The sequence below is a fragment of the Hydra viridissima genome, unplaced genomic scaffold, assembly GCF_058129835.1.
Source record: "Hydra viridissima isolate aposymbiotic clone 2 unplaced genomic scaffold, HvirCarnegie_v1 scaffold_9, whole genome shotgun sequence".
Classification (NCBI taxonomy): Eukaryota; Metazoa; Cnidaria; class Hydrozoa; order Anthoathecata; family Hydridae; genus Hydra; species Hydra viridissima.
Genome location: NW_028324308.1, coordinates 2,336,704 through 2,363,842, shown reverse-complemented (window position 1 = coordinate 2,363,842; position 27,139 = coordinate 2,336,704). Strand labels below are relative to the sequence as shown.

At 30.3% G+C, this 27,139-nt stretch overlaps 2 protein-coding genes and 3 pseudogenes across 5 annotated transcripts; 2 read left to right on the top strand and 3 right to left on the bottom strand.

The window, feature by feature from the left end:
• Positions 1-4,235: 4,235 nt before the first annotated feature.
• LOC149883578 (uncharacterized) lies at positions 4,236-5,021 on the bottom strand. The gene has a single exon (XM_090099132.1). It carries the CDS (start codon positions 4,947-4,949, stop codon positions 4,413-4,415), a length of 537 nt encoding a protein of 178 aa, XP_089955258.1. The 5' UTR covers positions 4,950-5,021; the 3' UTR covers positions 4,236-4,412.
• A 4,118-nt stretch (positions 5,022-9,139) lies between these two features.
• On the bottom strand, positions 9,140-11,326 carry LOC149883577 (uncharacterized; annotated as a pseudogene). Its single transcript, XR_016455551.1, has 8 exons — positions 11,101-11,326; positions 10,762-10,970; positions 10,502-10,549; positions 10,322-10,411; positions 10,087-10,189; positions 9,850-10,013; positions 9,463-9,619; positions 9,140-9,324 (listed from the first exon to the last, which is right to left on the bottom strand). The product of XR_016455551.1 is annotated as an uncharacterized LOC149883577 (transcript).
• A 540-nt stretch (positions 11,327-11,866) lies between these two features.
• Positions 11,867-15,015, bottom strand: LOC149883576 (uncharacterized; annotated as a pseudogene). The gene is made up of 2 exons (XR_016455550.1): positions 14,432-15,015; positions 11,867-13,845 (listed from the first exon to the last, which is right to left on the bottom strand). The product of XR_016455550.1 is annotated as an uncharacterized LOC149883576 (transcript).
• A 4,001-nt stretch (positions 15,016-19,016) lies between these two features.
• Positions 19,017-19,733, top strand: LOC149883575 (uncharacterized). The gene has a single exon (XM_090097595.1). The coding sequence runs from the start codon at positions 19,017-19,019 to the stop codon at positions 19,731-19,733; it is 717 nt and encodes a 238-aa protein (XP_089953721.1).
• A 41-nt stretch (positions 19,734-19,774) lies between these two features.
• Positions 19,775-23,670, top strand: LOC149883574 (uncharacterized; annotated as a pseudogene). Its single transcript, XR_016455576.1, has 3 exons — positions 19,775-21,459; positions 21,560-22,412; positions 22,679-23,670. The product of XR_016455576.1 is annotated as an uncharacterized LOC149883574 (transcript).
• The last annotated feature ends 3,469 nt before the right edge of the window (positions 23,671-27,139 follow it).

The following is a 27,139-nucleotide window of genomic DNA, read 5'->3' as shown; positions in this document are numbered from 1 at the left end:
AGCACCACTATTGACAACAGAAACATTATCCGAAAATTTAGCAATCCTACGAGCCTTTGAATATTTTTAAAAAACATGGTCATTCAGAGTTACCAAAAGAGGCAAGAACCCTTTTTAATACCCCTAAAATTGTTACAGTAGGCAGGAAATGTGGTGGAAATTTCGCGTATTTTACTATTGCTGATGGCATAAATTGTTTTTTGAATTTAAAAAATGATTCTAAATGTACTGAGCTATCTATTACTATTAACGTTAATGGGCTAACTCTTTTTAAATCTTCTAATCTTTAATTATGGCCATTACTTGGTCAAATAGGGAACTATATTTTTATTATTGCACTTTTCTGTGGAGATGGCTAACCAAACTGCTTAGATAATTTTCTTAATGATTTTCTCAAAGAATCTTTATTGTTAAGTAATGAAGATTTATAATATAATAATAAAAAAACTGATGTTACACATAAAGAATTCATATGTTATACACCTTCTCGCTCTTTTCTTTAATGTATACAGGTCATTACTTCTGTGAACGATGCCATGTTAAAGGATTTTACAAGGAACATAGAGTGGTTTTCATTGATAACAACCCATCAACTCCAAGACAAAATGAGGAGTTTAATACCTTTTTATATACTGATCATTAGAAATCTCTTACTCCTTTACCTAAACTTAAAGCATCTTGTGTTTCTGATTTTGTTTTGGATTACCAACCAAAATAAATTAGAACCATATTCCATTTACAGGTAGGTCATTGGAAAGCAACAGAGTTCAGACAATTTATTTCATACACTTGTCCCTTAGCTTTAAAGAGTGTTGTTAGGAAAGATATGTTGCAATGATGATCATGGGCGCCGGCAGGATTTTTTTCAAGGGGGGGGGGGGGGGGAAATAAAATTCAAAAGTAATATTTCAAAAACTACATAAATGCATCAATTAATCATGTCATTTTATTAGACCAGTGACAACAGAAAATTAAAGGAAATAAAAAATAAAAACACAAGAGTTAAATCATTGTTATTCAGTAAATAGAAATTGTAGTCGTGTGCGTTTACTGCCAAACTTATTTACAATTTGTTCCAAAAATTCAGATTTTCTGGAGCGTATTTTTTCACGATGAACGCTCAGCATGCAAAGCCCAGACAAACGCTCATAATGCTACTAATGCTTAATTATACCAAATAATGCTAAATTATATAATAATATAATGATTTGTTAAAAAACATTGATTTATTAAATACAAATTAGACATTCCAAAAAACAAAACAAAAATTAAAATCCAGCAGGTTAATTCAAGTTAATCAAATTAAATATATATAATTGTAATAATCAACATTTAGGTAGCAAAAAACACAAGGTAATAGTATTATTAAAATGAATATAACACAATAAATAGGAAAAAAATAAATAGAAATACAATACAAACAAGAAACATTTTGCCAACAAACAAAAAAACAACAGCATAAAAAAGTAAATGAAACTGACACATTAAAAAATAATTTTAAAAATTTGATCACTGCATCCAATTCTTTCTTCGTCAGTTTGAAGTTTATTTGTTTGAGTAAGAACTTTGTTATTGTAATTCGATTTCTTTTTTTTAATTATTATTTCCTTTATTTTCCATTTTTTTCTTCTTCTCTTCTTTTTGTTTTCTATACTTCTCCTTTATCTATTGTTTTTTACTATTTATTCCTTTTTTTTTTTTCTATGATCTATTTCTATCATATTTTTTTTTTAAACTTTCATTCAAACATCTTTTTTTAATAATATAAAATATGCCTTTATAAAAAAGCTTCCGCCATCGTGGAAGTCATTGGATTTTATAGTAATATTTCATTTAAACTTGTCATTTACATTACGGACAGTAAACTATAAATGAGTTGAATTGATAAGATATCGAAATAAACAGTTAAAAGAAATTTTGTGAATATCAAAATTTGTTATTTTGGTTTTCCAGGGGGGGGGGCAACTGCCCCACCTTGCCCTTGCCTGCCTGCGCCCATGATGATGATTCTCTTAAATGAAATCAATTTATGAATCATTATCTTGCATTTGCTGGAGAACTTATTTATTATGTTGTAATCAATTCGAAACATATACAAATTCACTCTGTGTTTATAATGTTCACAGTTTACTCCATGTTTGTGATGATGTTGTTAAGTTTGATTGTTCACTAAATGATATCTTGTTTTCCGTTTGAAAATCATATGCAAATATCTTTAGCAAATTCATTGGTGAAGGAGCGCTAACTGATACAAATTGTTTGCGATTATTTAAATAAACTTTTAACCATTTAAGAATATTTTCAGTTATTCCGTAATGTTTGAGTTATTTAAATAGAATTTCATGGTCTATAGTATCAAAGGCTTTGGAAAAGTCAATGAAGATGCCTAAGGTATACTCAGATTTTTCAAACGAATCAGTGATACTGCGTGTTAACTAGAGAATCGCGTGTTCTGCAGAGTTGTTTTTTTTTAAACCCATACTGGTGGTTATATAACAAATGATTGTCAGTAAGATGTGTGTAAATTCTGTTATACATAACTCTTTCTAGAATTTTTGAAAAAACTGGAAGAACAGATATAGGGCGATAGTTATTAACATTTGTTAGATCTCCTCCTTTGAATATCGCTGTAACTTTTGCAATTTTAAACTTATCAGGAAAAACTCCTTGTCTTATTGAAGATAAAAAAATCTTAAAAAGAATGTCTTTAATTACTTTGTTTGAATTTTTAACTATTTTGGTATTTATATCATCAAAACCACTCGCTTTGTTTGGTTTTAGCATAGTAAAAGCAGTTTCAAATTTCTCATGTGATAATTCAAAAGAATCAAGATTAGTTGTTGCTAAGGACGAGATATCAATTTTTTCTTTTTTTATATTTGGAATTTTTCTTGCTAAAGTTTGTTTAGTTCTGTTGCTATGAGAATCATATATGATTTCATCACTAATTTTAATGCCATTTTTTATAGCGCATGATTTAGAGTCCAAGTCTTTCAAAAACTTTTGCATAATTCTTGTAGATGGTTTTACTTTCAATTGTCTTAGCTTTTAAATATTTAATGTATAATTTTTGTTTGACTTTAGAAGATTTTCTTAGACTGTTCGTAATTCAAGGCGATTTTACATTTTTCGGTTTTAGATTTATTTTACATTTTGGAAAGTTAGCATCATATATTTCATAAAAATATTTTAGGAATTGGTTGTAAGCTAAGTTAACGTCTGATGAAGTATTTATATTTTTCCAATGAAGCAATGGCAGTTGCTCCCAAAACGATGATAAATTTGCTTCGTTGTAGATGCGTTTAAAAAAAATTTGTTTGCCAATTGGTATTTCATTTGTTTCTAAATTTTTAGAGAAAAAAATAGGAAAATGATCGGAGATGTCAATTTTAATGATACCCTTTTCCAGAGATTCATTAAAAATATGGTTTGTTATGATGTCACGAATTAAATAGTAAAATTTATTTTTTTGGTCAGTTTTTTTTTAGTTGTTGTAAATAAATAATTGTTAAAACATTTAACTACGCCAGAAGGTGGTCGATAGCAACAACTTAAAAGTATATTTTTAGTTTTTTTTGTTAAAATTTCGATTGTTAAAATCTCTTTATCGTCATCAGAAATACACGTATCAAACCTCGTAAAGACTTTCTTTTATGTAAATAAGAACACCGCCACCTCGCTTTTTCGCTTTACACGCAAGTGATATTTTAAAACCAAGCAAGTGGATATTTGAATTAGAATTTACTGCATCAGAATCGCACCATGTTTCGGTTATACAAATCAAATTAAAAATGTTCAGGGTAGATAGAAAGTATCTTTCATACTTTCAAAAGTATGAAAGATACTTTCTATCTTTTCAAAAACTTTAAAAACTTTTTTTAAGACTTATTTTATTAATATGCAAAACATTTAAGCGGTCACGCTCTAAGAATTCTTTTATTTCAATTGCCTAGAAATAAGTGCAATTACTTTGCAATTCACGTGCTTCGCTAAAATAATTTAGATCTGAGTCGGATCTTTCATCAATAAGATAATGATTTGTTTGAAAAAAATTAAATGACGTTAATTGAAAATCGTTAACTAAAACGGAATCTACTTTAGTAATAAAACAACTCTAAATTTCTAAAATGTTAGAAATAAAAGAATTCTAACTCTAAAGAATCACGCGTTATCAATTTATCGTAAACAACTTTCGCATATTTACCTTTTTGTTCGTAGTTCTTTAGCTTCTATAAACTATTCCTTTCTTATTTCCGTTGTTCTCTCGCTATAATCTTCGTTTATGTATATTTCCGTTGTTCTCTCGCTGTAATCTTCGTTTATGTATATTTCCGTTGTTTTCTCGCTATAATCTTCGTTTATGTATATTTCCGTTGTTCTCTCGCTATAATCTTCGTTTATGTATATTTCGTTTATGTATATTTCCGTTGTTCTCTCGCTATAATCTTCGTTTGTTTACGATCTGTCCAGAGTTTTAACTTCGAGTAATTTTCCATTACTAAATGTTTATCTTTATAATTTAAGAATTTTACAACTATAGATCGGTTTTTTAATTTTTCACTATGTTCTTTTTTTCCAATTCGATGCGCTCTTTCGATTACAATACTCTTTTCAATACCAAGTTTTGAATTTAATAACTCTTGTATTTTTATCTCGTTCTCTTGCCAAGTTTCATTATTGCTTTCTTTGATACCACTAAACCTTAAATTATTTCGCCAACTGCGATACTCTAGTTCCACTATTTTGTCTTTAATCGTATTATTGCTCTGCTCAAGGTCAATGCTAGGATTATTTAATGGTAATGTTGCTATTTTCTTTTTAGATTCAATCAGTTCTGATAATATGTTTTCGTATTTTTCATTTATGAACACAACTGATTTCTTTAGTTCGCCAATTTCATTTTTTAAGTTTGCGTTTTCCATTTGCACCCCAACAAGCTTGTTTTCCATTTTATCAAATGTATCATTAAATACTTTCAGTATTGTACTTTCGTGAACCTCTAGAAGTTCCTTTACTTGTGAAAAAGTAAATTTTGCCATCTTTATTTTTTAAAAAGTTATTTGTCTTATAGCACGTCCGTTCACATTCACGGCTTGATTGATGATCCATTAATTGAATTTCCATGATCAAATGAAGTATTTGGATGAAAGACAATTCTTACAAATTACATAAGTATATATATTTGCAAATCTCCCTTTTCTAAATGCAAACACAATGGAATAACGTTGGTTTATAAACATTAGATCAACATTAGGCCATACATTTTGGATTAATATTGCGTTATAAACACTGGATTAATGTTAATTCATATACATTAGGTCAATGTGGGGTTATACACATTTGGTCAACGTTGATCCATATACATTGGATCAAAGTTGATACCTATATATTGGATCAACGTTGGGTTTAGATATGAAAAACAATTAACTTTTGCAATGTTTTTACATACTGTGAGGAGGGAAAACTAAAATAAAAACGACGATCGATAGAAAAACATACACAAGATGATTCAGCAACTCTTCACATAAATAAGTGATAAAGCGTTAGAAGAAAAGTTAAATACAACTGTGGAAAAACGTAAATACGAAGACGCGTAAATGGTAAAGCGATAATAAGAAAAGCTAAAAGCAACGATCGGAAAAGACACATACAAGATGACTCGTCCACTATTCACATAAATAAATGATAAAGTAAAAAGAATTAAGTTAAAAACAACAACTGAGAAAAGACGTAAACGTGGAGACTCGTAAACGATAAAGCGACAATTAGAAAAGTTAAAAACAACGATCAGAAAAGACTTATACACGATGATTCACCGATCTATCACGTAAGTAGACGATAAAACGGAAAGAAGAAAAGTTAAAAACAACTGAGAAAAGACGTAAACACGAAGACTCATAAACCTGCCATATAAATAAATGAAAAGATATCGCAACAGGAAAACAAGCAAAAACTATAAAAGCTCAAAAAAGAAAGAATCTGACGGTTAACTGGAGTTAAGTGGAGTTAACTAGAGTTAACTGGAGTTAAGTGGAGGAAGAGTTAAGAGAAGAAGAATTAGAGTTTTTAAGTGAAGTTTTTGGGAGAAGAGAAAGAGTTTTTGAAGAAGAGATTTAAAAGAGAATTTTAAGAGAAAGAGTTTTAAAAAAAAAAGATTTAAAAGATTTTTATGAGAAAAGAGTTATAAGAGATTTAAAGAGGATTTTAAAGAAGAAAAAGAATTTTGTGGTAAGAAGAGTGTTTTGATGAATAAACAGTTTAATAAGCAGTTGAATAAAAGAAGAAAAGAAGATTTTAATATTGATTGTTGGAGAATAACCAGAAGATTTAATTAAAGAAGAGATATTTGTAATAAAAGAAGATATAAAAGAAAGAGGAGTAATTGAAATAAAAAGTATTGAACACTGCAAGAAGCGTAAGAGAATATTATTTGTATTATATAAAAGTTATAAGAGTAAGAGTGCTACCATTACACATTAAGAGAAAAAAAAAAAAAAAAAAACACCGCCCTCACACTGGAGGTCCCATGGTTCTGTTGCTGGTATTGGTTGTAGTGGAGCTTTATATTTTGGACGATTTCCTTTTCTTTGTGAACAGTGAGTACATCCTCGTATCCAGTGTTCAACATCAGAGTACATTAGTGGCCAATAATACTTCTTCCTAAGCTTATCGAGAGTCTTAATGAATCCAAAGTGTCCAGCAGTGGCATGGTTGTGAGCCCAATACATGATGTCGTCTCTAAACTTAGGAGGCATAACTAGTTGTTTGTAAATTCCTTCGGTAGTTTTCTTAGAAGGTTCGTATATGTGATAAAGAATGTCGTTTTCATCTAGTATGTAACTATTTATATCAGCTAATAATCTAATCGCTTCCTTCTTATCATCTGGAATAGTTTAATTTTTAAGGTAGAGTATTTTATGTGAGAGCTCTTTGTCGGATAGCTGTAAACATTTTAGTTCTTCTTTTTCTGGGGTTAATTTGTTGTGGATAAAGAAATGTTCCTCTTCCAGTTGTGGGCCATTCGTTTCATCATCTTCCTGATTTACAGTGTTATTATCCTCATGGTCTCCTGACATTTCTACTAATACGTTGTTGTCTGAAATGTCGTTCTCCAAAGAGCATCCTTCTAAAGCTTTGTTTGGTTGGTCAGCAATTGAACAGAGAAATATGTCATCTTCATTTGAAAAGTCTCCTTCGTAAGTTCTTCTGGATAAAGCATCTGCGCTCCCATTTTTTCTTCCAGGTCTGTATTCAACATCATAGTCATATGATTGCAATAGTAAAGCCCATCTTGTGATCTTTCCAGTGGGTTCCTTGGAGTTTAAGATATAATTTAATGGTTGGTGATCGGTAACTATTGTAAAGCATTTACCATGTAAATAAGCATGACATTTCTTGACTGCAACAACTATAGCTAGCGCCTCTCTTTCTGTTACACTAGCTTTTTGTTCTCTGGCTGAAAATTGTCGTCCTCCATATAAAATTGGTCTTTCTTTTCTGTTTATTCTTTGACTAAGAGTAAAGCCAAGTCCTGTCGCACTGGCATCAGTTGTGAGGATAAACTTTTGGGTAAAATCCGGATAAGCAAGTAAAGGTTCTTCAACAAGTCTTTGTTTTAAAATATTGAAAGCTTGTTGACAGTTGTTAGTCCATTGAAATTTGACTCCTAACCTGGTGAGGTTATAAAGGGGTGCTGCAATTTTACTAAAATTTTTAATGAATCTGCGGTAGTAGCATACTAATCCCAAGAATGATCTTGTCTGTTTTACATTTTTCGGTATCGGATAACTTCGTACGGCAGATAGATTTTCTTGGTTCGGTTTTATTCCATCCTTAGTTACGATGTGGCCAAGGAAGGTAGCTGATTCTTGCGCAATATTGCATTTGCTAGCCTTCAGTTTTAAGTTTGCTTCTGCAAGTCTCTGAAATACTTTATCAATATGCTGAAGATGTTCTTCAAACCCAGTAGAGAATATGATTATGTCATCAATATATATTAAACAGAATTTCCATAACTCTTCTTGTAAAACATATTCCATCAGTCGCTGAAAGGTGCTAGGCGCGTTACAAAGTCCGAATGGCATTACGTTGCATTCGTATAATCCTCGGTGTGTTATAAAAGCTGTTTTCTCTTTAGAAGTATCTTCCATTTCAATTTGCCAAAACCCACTCATCAAATCTAGTGTTGTAAAATATCGCGCACCGTTGAGACTGTCCAGTACGTCATCAATTCTAGGAAGAGTATGTGAATCCTTTTTAGTCACTGCATTAACTTCTCTAAAATCAATGCAAAGTCTCACTTCTCCATTTGGTTTTGGAACAAAGATAACTGGTGCTGCCCAAGGACTCACTGACTTCCTTATAACGTTTGTCTTCAACAATACGTTGGACCAATGTAACTTTGTTAACAATTTTTAATTACGTCTATATTAGGATTTTCGTTAATATAAACATGATACAACTAACATTGGGTAAACGTTTACTTACATTCGAAAAATAATAGCCAACGTTCGCGATCTATATACATACGTTGTCCCAACGTAAGTATGCTTACTGCCCGACAAGAAAATTTAACGTGGGCCATATATGGCAATTGCATGTTAACCATATATTTCCCACTCTCCTTTATGGGATGGCGCTTATGCGTCCCTTATGTGGCTTTAATGTTTATAGCAATAAAACCACACTAAATAAGAACAAATGCCACTCTTAATTTGTGCGCAAAAGTTCAAATGGCCCACGCGTGGGAAGCATTTGCTAGCCATATCATTACCACACTTCTTAATGGGATGGCTTTAGTGCGGGCCATATGTGGGTTTAATGCTTATAGCACTAAAACCACACTAAATAAGAACGAAAGCCACACTTCATCTGTGCGCAAAGGTTCATCTGGCCCACGTGTGGGAAGTATATATTAGCCATATATTTACCACTACTCATTATGGGATGGCGTTGGAGTGGCTCACGTGTGGCAATAGTACTTATATCGCTCAAAACCACTTTCAGAACGAAAGTACACTAACTTTTGACATGAAATCTGATATATATATATATATATATATATATATATATATATATATATATATATATATATATATATATATATATATATATATATGAAAAATAATATGCTTCTTGCTTTTTGTTATAAATTTATTTACAAACATTTTATTTATTTACAATAACTTTTCATTAAATTTATTTATTCATTCTTCTCTCGATGCATACGTCTACCACCACGATCTGCTGAGTTATGCAGTGAAGCGGTGATGGCTTCATTGACATCTTTGTCTGTAGCATTTTTGCAATGCCTTTGAACAGCAACTAAAATCAGTTTATTATTATTTATTATTTCGATTAAACAAAAAATTAATTAATTTATTAAGGGTTAATGTCAACTTTATCAATAAGTACTTGTACTTGACAAACGGTTAACTCTAACGGAATAGCTACTTTGCTTACTTGCAATAAACTTTACAAAAGCCTCAATTGAATATTTGTTTGAGCGTTTCCCAGTACGACAACAACTCATCTGTAACTCATCAGCCATGAAAACATTCAAAATGTTTCGTACCGTATCAGATATATACTTTCCACCTGCTGTTGCTAGCCAGTTAATCTACATTCAGAAAAAGAAAGTAAACAATTTAAAAGTACACAAAGGTGTATAAACACATACAAAAATATATATAAGTGATTACTAAAAAATAAAATTTATATATGAATTCAAATTATATAAAAAATTGTATTATCTAAAAAAAGGTTAAATATTCGAATTTTTAATTTTTCAATGGATGCAACCGGAGTTTTTATTAAAAAGTTTTTCAATAATATTTAAGTACAACTTGCAAAAAGTGAGGCCATTTCTTCATCCTGGCATTGCAACAAAACAGCATCTAACTCTTCTATGCTGCTTGATTTCGTAAATAAACTTTCTTCAGTATGACCAATTGGCATACGCTCTATCTAATGTTTAATCTCTTTTGTCGCAGACATTACAGATTTTACTAAATCTAATCAAATCGAACTGTTATAAGTATTTAAAAGATAGACAAATTAATATATGTACTTTAAAAGATTTTTCACCTTTAAGTAAATTTTCAATGGAGGACAATCGGTATTCAATTGACTGTGTGATTGGTGTAAGGGTGTTAGTGGAATTTTTGGTGTATGGCATTGGCAAGAACTCCTGATATAATTTTAAAAAAAAATTCTACTTTAATTACATTTATGCATATTTAAATTTAATGATCTTCAATTATAATTATTCTACTTAACAGCAAACTTATAATTACTAAAATAAAATTTACAAAAATCTTACTGAAGCTAAATTTATTTCATCAGGATCATTTAGTAATGACACAAAGCTTTGACTAGATTTTCCTTGGTGCTGCATCTCTCGAAAAACATTCTAATCATATATCAAAATTAAATGTCTAATAATAACATTGACAAATTTTAACTTATAGTATTGCTATCAAGCAACATGTTTAATACTTACAGCATGATGTGGTATTGGCAGTAATGGTTGGCTACCTGGTGTTGATGTCTAAAATATTTTATCCTAATTATTAAAATCTAGTAAAACTTTATCTAATTTAAGAAAATAAAAATTTGTTGATTGTAATCAACAAGAGTAAGCCATGTTTAAATAAATATTTTCGTTTCCACATTTAAAATAATTATTTAACATTTTTTTCATTAACGTAAGCAAGTTAATGAAAAAAACTTGTTTTTAATAAAGTCACTTTATAAGCTTACAGAAATGACAGCCTGCTGAAGAGATGTAGGCATGTTGAAATCAGAATCATCTTCACTAGACATATTGCCATGAATTTGAGAAGCAAATAATGAAGGGGATAATCGTTTTGATGTTGTCTTCCTACGACATGAATTACCTTCATATTCTGAAGCAAGATCACTTGTTTCTTCAGATATTTTTAACTTTTCTAATGCTCTTTCCTCACAGTCTGTAACAAAGTAGTCAAAGTAGTACAAAGTAACAAAAATGTGAGTTGATTGTGCATTAAAGTAATATTAATAAACCAGGTATAACTTAAACGCACACACACACACAAACACACATATGTGTGTTTTTACCTGCAGTAGATAAAATTCGTATTTTGTATCTTTCCCAATCTTTATTGGGAATCTGTCTCTTCCGGCGCATTCCTTTTAATGAAGTCATGCTACATTTTGGCCACATACACTCGCTGTTTCCATTAAGCCATTCCTTTGGAACATACTCCACAGTATTGTCGTTAAGGAAATTAACAATATAAAACATATCTTTACACTGTAAAAAATATAAATAATATAAACTATTTGTGCATATTATAAAAAACTCAAGGAATTAGGAAAGATAATTTCAGTAAATATCGTTTTGGGCTGGCACAATATTTACAGGGTATTTGCCACCCTGATGACACTATGTTTACAATAGAATTACCATAATTCAATAAAAAAAATTTTGCATAAGTAATAGTAGTAAAATAACTATATAAATTCCCAATACTTGCTAGGACTATAGCAATATAAATTAACAATATCAAGTAAATAAAAAATAGGTAAAACAACTCATACTTTTCTATATATAATTATTTCATAAAAAATATCTTTATTACATAGATATAAAATTCATAAGAATGCCTATAAAAAAATAACACTAAAAAACTCATTAAAAAATTAAACATCTTTTACGCAACTGATATAAATTGGTTATACAACTAATTATGTAACAAACTGTTTTTTAAAATTAAATACAAAATTTAAAAACTAGATAAAAGTCATTTTTCAAGATTTAAATTGAAGACTATAAGTGCTAAAAGTAAAAATGTCTTCAATTGTTAAACAGTTCAAAATTTGATGCTGTTCAAAAACTAATAGTTTATATAAATAATTCTGGTATTTTGATCAATAACTAAACAATTTATTAGAAGCAAATGGAATAATGTAAAATATACTATTCTCACAAGAAATACACACACATTTGTTAATTATTGAAACATTGCATACATTACTATTTGAGTGTTTATACAAACCTATATGGATAAATGAAGAAGGATATGGATGGGAATACACGTCTTCATATAAAGTCATTACATTTCCATTACACACAACATCGGTAACAAACGAAGTAACACATACTATTCCAGAAGAGGTGAGATATATATTGTCTGGTGAATGTGTAGATAAGTAAAATAAGTTATTGCAAGATGGCGATAATGTTTTGAAAATTGAACTTCTAATTACATTATTGATGCACTGTTTGAGGCAATTGGTGTTGGAATTAATGGTCTTTTTAATATGCCTTAATTTATTCTCAAAAGGAAATGATGACCAAAAGTCAAGTGGACCAAGGTTTTTTACAAACTCATCTAAATGTAAAAGACAATGAATGTTATACACTAAATTACCTTTACCATAATGATCTGCAAACGTAGTAACAAATTTCTTCAAACACCAGGAAATGTTATCCATAATTGGTAAAAAATCTGATCCAAGCATATTGAATGCTGCAAAATGGAGAAGCATAGTATGAGCATAAACACTGGGATGCAGAAAAGATCTCATGACTAATGGTGCCAAATAAATAAAAAAAGTTCTAAATTCAGTTGCTTTCCATCGGTCCATCTCAACCAATGGTCTCACTTTTCTGTGTTTAAATTCTTTAGGCATGTGTTTCCCATTTTCAACGATCTTATTTGATAAAGCAACTCGATTAGACGGTGGTATGCGAAATGAACCTTTGTACACACATGTTGAAGAAACCCATAAAAACAAAAGTTTTCTGAACACACCTTCACATAACAGATGCATGTACTCAGCTGGCACACAAGTAACAGGAGGTACAATACTACCAATTGCCGTCATTTCCTTTTGGTGATCTTTTTCTTGAAAATTCAAAAACTGTTGATCAGTTCGAGCAGGAGCATCATGATTATCAAAAACAACCTTTCCATTAATATAGCTACCAGTTTGTCTGCAATACTCACACCCATTGTAACCATTAAAATACTTTATACCCTTTATAAATGCTCTTGCCGGAGCATCACTTACAATACAAAAAGCTCTAATAAGATACCTCTGTCCTGAAACTACAATTGGGTATTTTAAATTGTTCAAGTTTTCTACAATCCCTGAAAAATATTTATTCAGGTCATTCGGTTTATTTGTGCCAAAATAAAGAGATACAATGAAAGGCTCAAGGCAAGTACTTTCATTAACTTTTGCTAAAATAGGCCAAAATGAATTAGAGCAGGATTTGAATAAAGGCATCCCATCGATATTAAATGTTAACGTGATAAGTGTAGAATGAAAATGAGTAGCTTCAGCGCAAAGCAAATTATATCGATCTGAACTTATCCTAAAGCTTTGCAAACCACATTCTATATACCTAATAAGTTCAGTTTCTAGGCCAAAGTGAACAAATTCTCCACTACCCATCTTTGAGATATTCAAATGGGTCAAAGAACATTTTAAAAGTGTTTTACATGATTTAGGTAACTCCGGATGTTTTGTTATAAGAATTTTTAACAAATCATCCAATGCTTTATTTTCAACATTGTATTGAATTGCCCAAACACGAATTTCCTCTAAAAGTGACTTATTTTTAATTTCTTCTGAGCTTGTATCTATGATACTTTCAAAAGAACGATAACTACCAAGGTTAATGCTATTATTGCTACTTGCTTCTAACGAAGAACTCTTGGGCTCTTCTTGATCGTAACTAACAACAACCTCATGAATTGCAGCATCTTCCTGAGCTTTTTTGTAAAAAGTATCAACTTCTTCATTAATGACAAGCCTTTTTTTCTCCTTTGACAGCCCACTCCATTTTTTATCCTTTAAGAAATAATATGATACAGAAGTAATTAAAAATAAATTGTATTTTAAATGTATTTTATACTAAAAAATGTAAATAAATATGAGTATATATATATACATAATATACATATAAATGTATATATACAATGTATATATATATGCAATGTATATATATATATATATATATATATATATATATATATATATATATATATATATATATATATACATATATATATATATATATATATATATATATATATATATATATATATATATGTGTTTATATATATATATATATATATGTGTTTATATATATATATATATAAATATATATATATATATGTTTAAAAGTCTATATTTATATATTAAATTAATAGTTGATACCTATTAAATATAAATAATAATTTAAATATATATTTATATAAAAAGTATCTATATATAATATATCTATATATAATATATATATATATATATATATATATATATATATATATATATATATATATATATATATATATATATATATATATATATATATATATATATATATATATATATATATATAGTAGAAATAATATCAATAGATACAAAGTACGCTTACATTGTTAGCCATTTTATTTAATTCTTTTATTACTATTCCCGCTTCTTTTATGCGATTGTGTGAGATGATTTTTTTTTTCTAGAAATTAAACTGAGATATTTGGAAAAATTATTTTACTAAGTAATATTTTCCTCACTTCTTTTATGCAATGTGCATAAGGCTGATTTTTTTATTTCTTGAAATAAACTAGGATATTTTTAATAATTTATATTGGATAACAAGCCACAAAAATTGTCATTAAAATACCGCTAAAAGTTATATTGGGTATATATACCCAATATAACTTTTAACAATAATATATTATTAATATACCCAATAACAATAATATATTACCCTTTAACAATAATATAATACCCTTTTACCCCCTTAACAATAATATTATATTACTATTTAGAGAATATTACTATTTGCCATTAGATGTTTACCTTAAAGGCAGTCTTTTAATAAAATGATTTTCCAGTAGGTATTATTCAAATAGCAACTATAACAATTATCAGTAGATTGTTCCATCTTATGTAACCTACACTAATAGGCAGATGATCACTGATGAACTTAACACTGGCAACAGAAATGTTTTCTACCTATTAATTAAACATCATACTAACAGCTTGAATTATAAATAAACAGGGTGTGAGAAGGGGACTATTATAGATTGACAAAAACATTTATTGGTGCAAAACATTGCTGGTAAATTTAAAAATTAAGTTGAAAATAAAAATTTAGGGCAAAAAGTACCCAAGTGCAAAACATCTTATTTCTTACAAAATCATTATTTTTTTACAAAACAAGTATAAAACTTGGTTTAGATATGTAGCAGTGTGTGCTGGATATAAAAAAAAATGTTACAGTTGAGTAAAATGAATAAAAGGTATTTCAGCTTCAATTTAAAAACTTTGACCTACTTTTTCTCAAAACTCTCAAAATACACTTAAGTACTTTTTCCACTGAGCCCTTCATATATATATATAAGTATATATATATAAATATATAAATATATATATATATATATAAATATATATATATATATAAATATATATATATATATAAATATATATATATATATATATATAAATATATATATATAAATATATATATATATATATATATATATATATATATATATATATATTTATATATATATGTATATATTTATATATATATGAAGGGCTCAGTGTGTGTGTGTGTGTGTGTGTGTGTGTGTGTGTGTGTGTGTGTGTGTGTGTGTGTGTGTGTGTGTGTGTGTGTGTGTATATATATATATGTATGTATGCGTATATATATATGTATGTGCATATATATATATATATATGTATGTATATATATATTAGCTTTATGCTTGACCTGTTTTAAACGTCCAACTATTAAACAATTTCTAGAGCAAAATTGTTATCCTTGCCAATTAAGTAATCCTATTAATTTGTGGTGTTACTTTCAAAACTTCAAGCCATCATAATGTCTGTTAATTTGTATTTACTTCAGACACTTTATAACAAAGCTAAGTTTATTTTCACTTTCATAATTATAGTTTAAAATAGTCATAAGTTTAAATGATTTTACATTTTTTCATAAATTTAAACACAGAATTATGTTCTTTTTCCTTATTTCTTTTCTTTTTTTGCGCTTAATTTGTTTGCTTACAGTTGAAACATGTTTTTAATTTAGTGAATTTATGATGTAAAGTTTTTTTGTAATAATTATTAGTCAACAGTTAGAAAAAACTAGAAATTTACATAAATAAAATGAAAAAAATTTAGTTTTCTGGTAACATAAGAAAATCAGTTTTTATTGTTAATTGAGTTTTAGCTGTTTTGCGCAACTATGTTTATATAATTTTCATTAACTTTTCTTATGCTCATAAATATTTACTTTTTCTAACACAGTGCCTTGAAGAAGCTAATTATCTCTCTCCTAAATGAGGATTTTTTAACAAGGGGAGATTTGATAGAACCCTCGATGTAATTGCTGAGATCTTACGTATTTCTTAATAAAATAATTGATAATGACCATGTATAAGAAATATCTTATGAGTTGCTTGCTATTTTATAAGATAGTTGTCGAATTGCTTAACTAGAATTTTTTTTTATCTTTTAAATTTATTTTGTCAAATTGTTTACAATATTTTGTTGTTTAGACTATAACTGTATATTTATTTATAACTGTATATTTGTAACCTGACGGGAGCAGGCAGAAGACAAAAGTCTTATCTCCGTTGTGTCTTTTACATATTTAACAAATAATAAGCTATCATATAAAAAAAATATTATTGTCTCGGTGAAATTATGTTAAATGATTTTTAATAAAAAGTTTTACTTTTTTTTTCATTCTGAATAATATATAACTTAAAATAAAAAAACAATAAAATTTCAAGTTAGGTATTGATGTAAATAGTGATATCGTTTTTAAACAAATGAAAAAACTGAAAAAAAGGAATAATTTAAAAATAAAATAAGATTTGAGATACGTCATAATCGAGTAACTATCTTTTTAAGATAATTTCAAAAGTTTAAATTGATATTATAGTTTTACTATTGTTTAGTAGAAATGACTTCCACAAATGTGGCTCTTAGTAAGTTATTAAAAATTCGGACTTTTTTAACAATGTTCTTGATACCTGATAATAAGGCAAATAGTCTCTAGTTTTTAATGGTGTAAGATCTTCTTAGTTCTGCCATTCGTACAGAGCACTATGCATCGCTTAGCGGAAATAGGATTTTGTACATATTTTTTAGTGATTTTTCATATTTAAATTTTTTAAGTTTGTTTTTTTTGCATTCAGTTTTTAATTCTCTTTAAAAAAAAAATCATTTTTAGTTTTTTTAAACTTTTGACATCTTAAGGGTTTTTTTAAGGTTTTAAAAAACTCGCATTTTTGTTAAAATCCTTTCAAAGTATATGATAAGTGTTAAATTTCTATATTATTTTTATGCGAAATTAAAATAATAATGTATTTAATTGAATGTAAAACAAGAAATAAAAAAAAAGGTTTTTGAATAGCATTTTTTTTGCTGATTTTTTGATTTCTTAAACGTTGATTGATTTAAGCATGTGGTCACAGAGGTCGCCTCGTTTTTTTTTAAATAAAATATAGCTACTGCAAATCGACTTTACTGCCATGCAAAAAAATTGAGGCGACCTCTGTGACCTCATGCTTTAAAATCATTTTTACTACTGTGAGTTTTATTAAAAACCGACTAAATTTTGTGAAGTAAATGAAAATTCCGTAGTTCAATAACATACGGTAAGTTTTTATTTGATTCAGTTTTACCTTGCGATGGTTTTTATAAATTATCAAAATGGCTACTTTCACTCTTCGTCAACTTTTAACACATACATTTCCAGAGCAGGTGAAATATTCAGAAACTAAAGTAAAATGTAATCTCTTCAATATGATCAAACATTCAGTTTCTAGAGAGTTTGAGTATCTTTTGGAGGATGAAGATAATTCTATTAAAGTTTTAGCACAGGAGGAACGTGATATCATATGTTATTTGCAAAGTGGGTGGTGATGGTCAGAGTGACCAATCTGAGTTTCAGAATGCAGCAACTATGAAGAGAGGTGTGGATGATTACACTGTGTTATAGTAAAGTGTTTGTACTGTTGGAGATTCGAAGTGGAAAAAAGATACTATGGAAAAATTGTAATCCAAATAGTCCAGATGCAACCCGTCATCTTATGTTTTGTTTTTCCAAAGAGACTACCAGTTTTATTCAAGAGAAGTTTGAACATTTACAAAATGAAATTTTGTCTTTAGAGAACGTTAAAAGTAAACTTACACTTCATGACAATGCTTTTGTTATAAATTCAAGTTTGTCAACTATTTATACCACAATGAATGATGGTAAAACACTTAATGGTATCAAAAATGCTTTAAAAAAATATAGCATCTTAGTGCTGTCATGGATGTCAAGCAAGTCCTAAGGAGTTTAGTTTGGAAACCATTTGGAATAAAGATAAAAATATAGACAAGAATATATTGAAACTTGGAATTTGCAGTCTTCATTTGTGGATATGCAGCATGGAGTGGGTTTTTTTTAATACTACTTGCAAACTTCCAGCAGTGAAACAAGGAAGAAAAATTGCAGCAAAAAATAGCCAAGAATTTATTGAAAACAAAAAAAAAATTCCAGCACTTATTCAAAATACAATTAAAAATAAGGGTATCTTTTGTCAGGAAGGGAAGTGGTATATCCTACACTAGCAATGTTGCATGAAAATTCTTTAATAATCCATCTATGACTGGAAGAATACCACTATGATCAAACTATTTAGGGACCTGCTCATTGATATGAATAGTGCAACCACAACACCAGATGTGAAAATTTTCAAGCAGAAATCTGAACGTCTGTTTGATCTTATTTCTAATGATCAGTTTTTAAAAATCATTTGTTATAAATAATAACTAATTATCAATTTACAACTCTCTTGAGAAATATTATAATCGTCGCGTTATAACTACCATTTAATTTTTTATTGTATTGATCTACGTTATTTGATAGATAAAACCTTTGGAGTTAAGAGGTTATTATTTCAATTTATCTATCAAAAAAAATTAAAAAATTAAAAAAAAAAAAAAAAGTAATTTTCATGGAGAAATATCTGCGTCCTGAAAGATTTGACGCGAATCCAAATTCTTCAACATCAGGCAAAGAATGGACTCACTGGTTTAAAACTCTCGAAAATTTTTTCTTATCTTCAGAATCTACATCTGACGAAAAGCTAAAAATATTAATAAACTTTGTATCACCAACTGTTTATGAATGTATATCCGATTCACTATCTTTTGAAAATGCGATCGACGTTCTCAAATCGTTGTACGTTAAACCAAAAAACGAAATATTTACTCGGCATCAATTAGCAACACGTAAGCAACAAGCTGGCGAAACACTAGACGAATTTATACAAGCTCTCCGAACTCTTGCAAAAGATTGCAACTTCAAAGCAGTAACAGCCGATGTTTATTGTGATGAGTCTATTAGAGATGCGTTTATCACTGGCTTAAACTCAAGCATAATACGTCAAAGGCTACTGGAAAACACGACACTCACACTAACATCGGCATTCGACCAAGCACGCTCATTAGAACTTGCTCAAAAGCACTCGGAACAGTACCAATCTAGCGTACCCCAAATCAATGCAATGCATAATGCAAGAAAATACACTGATAATCAGTTAACTTCACCTCCGTCCACAAAACTGTGCTACTTTTGTGGAAACAATCGCCATCCACGCAGTGCTTGTCCTGCTCAAGAAACCACATGTCACAAATGTCAAAAACGAGGACACTTTGCAAAAGTGTGTTAATCAAACAAATCATTAGCTGTTACCGAATCCGATGATATAGTAGCAATGATTAGTGCAGGGACAACTAATTGCCTTTCGTACGCAATTCGGAAGGTGGAAATAAATGGATGGAACTTTTCTGCTTTAATAGATACGGGAAGCTCGGACAATTTTATCAACAAATACATAGTAGATAATTACCAAATCCCATATACGAAAAGTAGCGGCAGTGTATCAATGGCATTATCACCACTCAGTACAAAAATTCAAGGCTACTGTAGGGTAAATATGATTTTCCAAAACCAAAAGTATGCTAATATCACCTTGTCAATCTTACCTAACTTATGCGCTGATATTATCCTTGGTCAAGCTTTTATGAAACAGCATAGCAATATAACAATCCCTTTTGGGGGAATATTACCCCCTTTGTCAGTTTGTAGCTTAAAGAAATCGCAAATATCACCTGCAACATTATTTGCAAATCTTTCCAAAGACTGTCGACCGATTGCAACAAAATCCCGAAGATTCAGTGACGTTGATAAGCTGTTTATTCAATCCGAAATTAAGAAATTATTAAAGGACGAAATTATAGAACCAAGTAACTCACCTTGGAGGGCCCAAATTGTAATCACTACAAATGAACGACACAAAAAACGAATTTGTGCTGATTATTCCCAAACTATAAACAAGTTCACTTACCTCGATGCCTATCCTCTACCCAGAATAGAAGACCAAGTTAACGAATTGTCCAAGTACCACTTTTTCAGTACTCTTGATCTTACTAGCGCCTATCATCAGATACCACTTCTAACAGAAGATAAGCCATATACAGCATTTGAAGCTGATGGCAAACTATATCAATTTACTCGCTTGCCATTCGGTCTAACAAATGCCGTTGCTGTTTTCCAACGGAAAATTGACGAATTTATAAATGAGAACTCTTTAAAAAACACCTATGCGTATTTAGATAATATTACAGTAGCAGGGATGACTCAAGCTGAACACGATTCTAATTTAAAGAAGTTATACGAAGCAGCGAAGGAAAACAAACTTACTTTTAACAGCAGCAAAAGTGTAATTTCAGTTAGTTCAATAAATCTACTTGGCTATGTTGTATCTCATAACAGCATAAAGGCAGACCCAGAAAGATTACAACCCCTACTTAATTTACCTTTACCACTTAATGGTAAAGCTTTACAAAGAACTGTAGGACTCTTCTCCTATTACTCAAAGTTTATCCGTAATTATTCTGAAAAAATTCGTCCATTATTACAGTGTCTAACATTCCCACTCAATCAACAAGCTACAGACGCTTTTAAACTACTAAAGAACGATATTGCAAATGCTGTTGTAAAAACAATTGATGAAACAATCCCATTTGTTGTCGAAACGGACGCCTCTGACTTTTCGTTGGCTGCAACATTAAACCAAAATGGTCAGCCAGTGGCCTTCTTCTCGAAATCTCTAAACCAACCTGAAACGCATAATCCGGCTATTGAAAAAGAAGCATACGCGATTGTAGAAGCTCTTCGGAAGTGGAAACATTATTTGACCGGACGCCATTTTACCTTAGTAACCGACCAACAAGCTGTTTCGTATATGTTCAATCAGAACCATCGAGGCAAAATTAAAAACGATAAAATTATACGATGGCGTACTGAACTTGGTTGCTACAGCTACGACATACAGTCAGAGTTGTTAGTGGGTTGGGTTAACCCATGGGTTGGGTTGGGTTGGGTTGGGTTGGGTTGAGGAAGTATAACCCACTGATAACCCACGCCTTAGCTGCATTTTCATTGTATTTTCGCCGTTTCACCGTTATGTTTATTTCATTATTTGCGCTAAAGATTTAACGGATTTGCTATCGAATGACGCAGTTTTATTAAAGCCAACCGTCGAAATTCGTGATGTGACTGACGGCATAAAAGATATATTTGAAGGTATGGAGAAGGTTACTGAACCAACTATGCAACTAGTAGTTCCGTCTTACTACCTACTGATTAAGCGGCTTCAACCTGCACCAGGATTGACAACAGCAGCAGCAACATTTCGGCAAAAACTCATTAAATACTTAGATTTAAAGTTTTGGACATCTATTAAAGCAATGCATTGGCTATCTTGTTTCCTAGATCCCTCTTTCAGAAATTTTGCATTTATACCTAATGTGACGGCGGCTGACAAAAGATTTAAGCGTGACTTGCTCAATGACGTCGATCAGTGGCTTCTGGCTGAAATGCAGCCCGCTGCTACACAAATTGCCAGGAAAGCAGCAGCAGAAGAATTGATGGAACAAGGTGTCCAACTCCAATTGGAAGCGCCAGCAAAGAAGAGAAGAACGGACCCGTTTGATGAGCTGCGAACAATGCAGTCAAAGCGAGATCGGCCACAGACGCAAGACGCGCAATTACATAATGAAGCAACAGTGCTACAGGAGACTTACCAACATGAACTGTCCAGCTACAAGAGTCTTCGTGTTACTGCTGCGTGCAAGAATCCCGTAACCTTCTGGAAGGACAACGCAGCCGATTATCCCATTCTAGCAGCAACATCTCGCAGACTATACTGCATATCAGCAAGCTCTGCGCAGTCAGAAAGAGACTTTTCTTCTGTTGGGCACTCCATTACAGACACAAGGTCGCAACTATCACCGGCTAACGTAGAAGCTATCGAATTAGTACGCTGGGGAATGCGAAATGACATGTTTCACTAATATAGTGCTCATTTATGTTAAAGCTGTTCTTTGTTAGTTTGCTTACTAACACATATAGTGACAGTAACTGAGTAACAACATATTATTTGTATCTAATATGGTTGTATAGGCTAGAATGTATTAAAATGTCGCCAATTTAACGGTATAATTATACATGTTTGCATGCACTCCGTGGGTCAACCTATGGGTTGGGTTGGGTTCATGTGGCAGTGGGTTGGGTTGGGTTGGGTTCAATTTTCTTAACCCACTAACAACTCTACATACAGTATCGACCAGGAAAATATAACCAAGCAGCTGATTGTTTAACACGTTCCTTGTGCTCCGCTTTACTGACTCAAAAATTATCAAACAATGACAGCTCACTTTGTTCGTATATTAGTAACAATAAAATAAAATTAGAGGAGCTTCATAATGCTCTCTGCCACCCAGGCATCACAAGAATGAATCATTTTGTCCGCAGTCGAAACTTACCATACTCTATAGAAGAGATTAAAAGTGTCGTAAACCAGTGCATTACCTCCTGCGAACTGAAACCTCGATTCTACAAACCACCCAGTACTCATCTTATAAAAGCAACCCAACCATTCGAGCGCCTTAACATAGATTTTAATGGCCCACTTCCAACATCAACTAAAAATCGTTACATCTTTACAATTATTGATGAATACTCACGATTCCCATTTGCTTTTGCTTGCCCTGATACTTCTTCCGCATCGGTAATAAAGTGTTTTAAGAATCTTTTCTCGTTATTTGGCATGCCTGCTTATGTTCATTCTGACAGAGGAAGCTCCCTAACATCAGAGGAACTACGTACTTTCCTTCATACTCGAGGCGTTGCAACGAGCAGAACGACACCTTATAACCCTAGAGGAAATAATATGGAAATCAATAACATTAGCCCTCAAATCGAAAAATCTACCAGTCGAAAACTGGGAAATCGTGTTACAAGATGCCTTACATTCGATACGTTCTTTACTCTGTACTGCAATAAATGCAACACCACACGAAAGGTTCTGCAATTTTCCATGGAGATCTACGAACGGACAATCTATGCCAACCTGGTTACTAGAATAAGGGAAAGTATTTATAAAGAAGCACTTTCAATCTAGTAAATACAATCCCCTAGTAGAAGAAGCCGATCTAATAGAAGCAGAACCACAGTACGCCCATATCAAATATCCAAACGGACGAGAATCTACTGTATCAATTAAAGATTTAGCACCATTAGAAGGAGATAAAACTCCCTAATTCTAATCCTGAAAATGCTGACAAAAAGGATTCCGTTCACTCTGAGCATACCCCACAATTAAATAAACCATTAATTACAGACCGAGAAAACTTGCTTGATAGGGTATCTGAAATGGAAACTCATCCAGAAGTACAACCTTTTCCCAGACGTTCTCAACGAAATCGGAAAGCGCCCCAAAGGTTTAGATTTGAGGACAATTAATTTATTGATTGGAAGAATGTTATAAATTATAACTAATTATCAATTTACAACTCTCTTGAGAAATATTATAATCGTCGCGTTATAACTACCATTTAATTTTTATTGTATTGATCTACGTTATTTGATAGATAAAACCTTTGGAGTTAAGAGGTTATTATTTCACCATTTTAATGTCACAGTCTTTGCATAGAATGGTAGTTCATGGTGTTTCTTTTATTAAATATTTTAAGTATCCAACAGGTTCTTTGTCTGAGAGTGCCATTGAAGCCAGAAACAAAGCCAACAAAAATGCATGAGTAGGTCATGTACGTTTAACTTCTTTTGCTGAAAATACTAGGGATACAGCTAATTATTTATTTATGACACCTGACATGTACCTATACTGTAAGAAGAAAAAAATGCAAGAGGTATAAAAGCTATACTGCAAGCTGATAACTGCTCTTAAGGTAAATATTGGAGAAAGCGATGTATATCTTAAATTTAAATATTTAATGTTATCATTTAATTTTATTAATGATACATTTTAGGTGCTGGTGGTAGCCAATCTGATATTTCTTAGATCTTTTCACATAATCAACACAGTATGTTTTTTTATGCTTGAAAAAAAAAACAAAAACTAATTGTTAGAAAAGTTGAAGCATAAGAATCCCAAGCTTTTATGTTTGAGGAAAAATTGCATCAATTGGCCTCAAATTGACTCAATTTTGCCATGTTTTTGTTTTCCTCAAAGATGTGTCTAAAGTTCTATTTCTACTTAGTGATGCATAATGCAATTCTTGAAGGCTTGTTGTAAATAAGGATTTCTGAGACATGTTTAGAATGAAAATTTAAATTATATTTCAATTATATACATTTATTACAGTGAATACAGTTTTTTCTTGAATGTAAAATTATTAGAATTAGAATTTGATAGATAATTTCTATAATAATTAGTTTATATCTTAAACTATACTATTTTTTACAGTAACAAAACTTTTTAAAATTTTAATGTTTGTTATTAAATAATTTTAGGAAGTCAAAGAGCAATGGTTCATATTAAGAAAAGAAATCAAGGAAGCATCATTAAACCATGCAGCTGTAATTGATAAGCAACTTTTAAAAAACGGCTATTTTCATAGCCACATATTGTTAAAAACCTATTTTAGCATCAGAACCTTTATTCTGCATTTGAGGGGAATGGAACTTCTGGAGTATTTATTTTACTTTTATTTATAATAAAATACTTATGTTATTTCCTTTTTTATTTAACATGAAAATATAATATGGAGACTAAAAATGCCTGTAACCCTTAAAAAACATAAATTGATATATCAGGCTTAGAGTTTTAAATATCAAAAACTATCGGTTTTATATCTTTTTATTCAAAAATCAAATTAGTCCGGATAAACCAACTAAAAAACCGGAATGAAACCGGTTTTAAAAAAGACCGGACTTTTTTTATAAATATTTGTGTTAACAAACAATACCTCATAACTGATGCTTTGTTAAAAAAATTACTTCAAAATGTTAAACAGTTCTCCAGATATAAGGCTATTTCCTTTTTTTCTATCAGCGCGACGCATAGTGCAGCGTTGCGAACAAACGTCAATAAGTGTAAACGCCTTTAATATATGGTGTCTATAAGTGTAAATGTCTTTAGTATATGTTGAGTTTGCAGGCAGCATATGGAACAATTGTGTACAATAAAACTTTAAAAATAGTACTTTATTTTGTGATTTTTAATCAATAAATTAAGAGAACGTCATAGCAGCATAACACCTGAAACTTTTATACAATTTTTTGGATGCAGAATTTTAGTTTGTCAGGGGGTAACATTAATCCTATTATAAGTTTTGATTAAACTGCGTTAATTTTCATTTTAAAAGATAAAAATTATTTTTAACAAAATTATATTTTATAAAAAAAAACGACCTGTTCTGATTAAGAAATTAAGGTATTCCAATTTAAGGAATTTGTTGCTTTAATTGGAACAAAATGGTATTTTTGAAAAAACAAATTTATTGCCAATGACAGTGGAATCAATTAAGTCAAGTTATGGTTAAAAGTATAGTAGGGTTGTCTGTTTGTAAAAATCAACTCTTTTTTATAGTTAAATCATCTTTGGTTAAAAATATTTATTCCTTAATTGTTTCAATTAATGCAACTCTCCCCTATGATAAAAATGCTATACTATAATTACTGTAACAAACATTTTGCTTTAAATATTGCGCATAATAACTGCACTATAAAAGGTTTTAGTTTTATTGCTCTTAAAGCAATTTTAAAATGAATTATTTTACGTAAAAATATTGAAATAAACAACTCATTAGATCAGATCAGCTAGTGTTATAGATTGTTTTGAGTTTCCGTAATTGATCTAGCTTACTTACTCCATTTAATTTATAAAAAAGAAGTCCTATATTAATTTATACGTTCAATGCCATTTATTGCTTAAGGATTCAATATTAATATAACTTAACCGTTCTATTTTAGAAATAAAGTAAACGTTCTATATTGGGTATTACTTAACTTTTCTGCATTTGTTATAACAAATTTATTCAATTTTAATTATAGACCACACGTTTATTAATAGTTAGAACCCTCTTTTAAGTTGTTTTGGTGCTCAGGAAACTCCTTAAGGTTACATCACAGAGCGTAGCAGAATAGCATGATACTTATATGGTCAGATGTCCAGAGCCGGCTTCAAACTACAAACCTCTAGTTCTAAAGCAAGTAATCTAACCACAACTCCACCGCTGCGTCAAAAAATAAAGAGCTTAACCTCCCGATATTATTCAGAAATTAAACATTCCATAGTGTCAAAAGCTTTTAAGTTCCATAAATTTTTTATGTTGTACTTTCTTTCTTATTTTTTATATAGCGTAATCATAAAACTTACGGCGTAACTCTTTCATATTTCATTTTTTTGAGTTAATGCACTTTAATGCTAGTTATCTCTAAACCATTCAATATATAAGGTAGAGATAACTCAACCTGTTTTATCTTTACCCTTAGTTTAACATACGAGTTATGATAAAATTCAAAATTTAGATAAAGTTAAAATTGACTTTAACATATCATAACTCGTATATTTAATGTGCTGAAGTCGAACTTCTGACCTTTTGGTTGTTAGTCAGAACCAATGCGCTACAGCTGCAGCATGTGTTGGAGTTATTACATATTCTTATTACGCAGCATTTATAATAACTTGTTATTATATATGCTTTTATGATATATATATGTTATTATAAATATGTCATTATATATAAAGTTATACTATACGTTACC

Coding starts and splice junctions, on each gene's coding strand:
- LOC149883578 (XM_090099132.1), bottom strand. CDS start 4,949: ATGGAAAACAAGCTTGTTGGGGTGCAAATGGAAAACGCAAACTTAAAA.
- LOC149883575 (XM_090097595.1), top strand. CDS start 19,017: ATGGAGAAATATCTGCGTCCTGAAAGATTTGACGCGAATCCAAATTCT.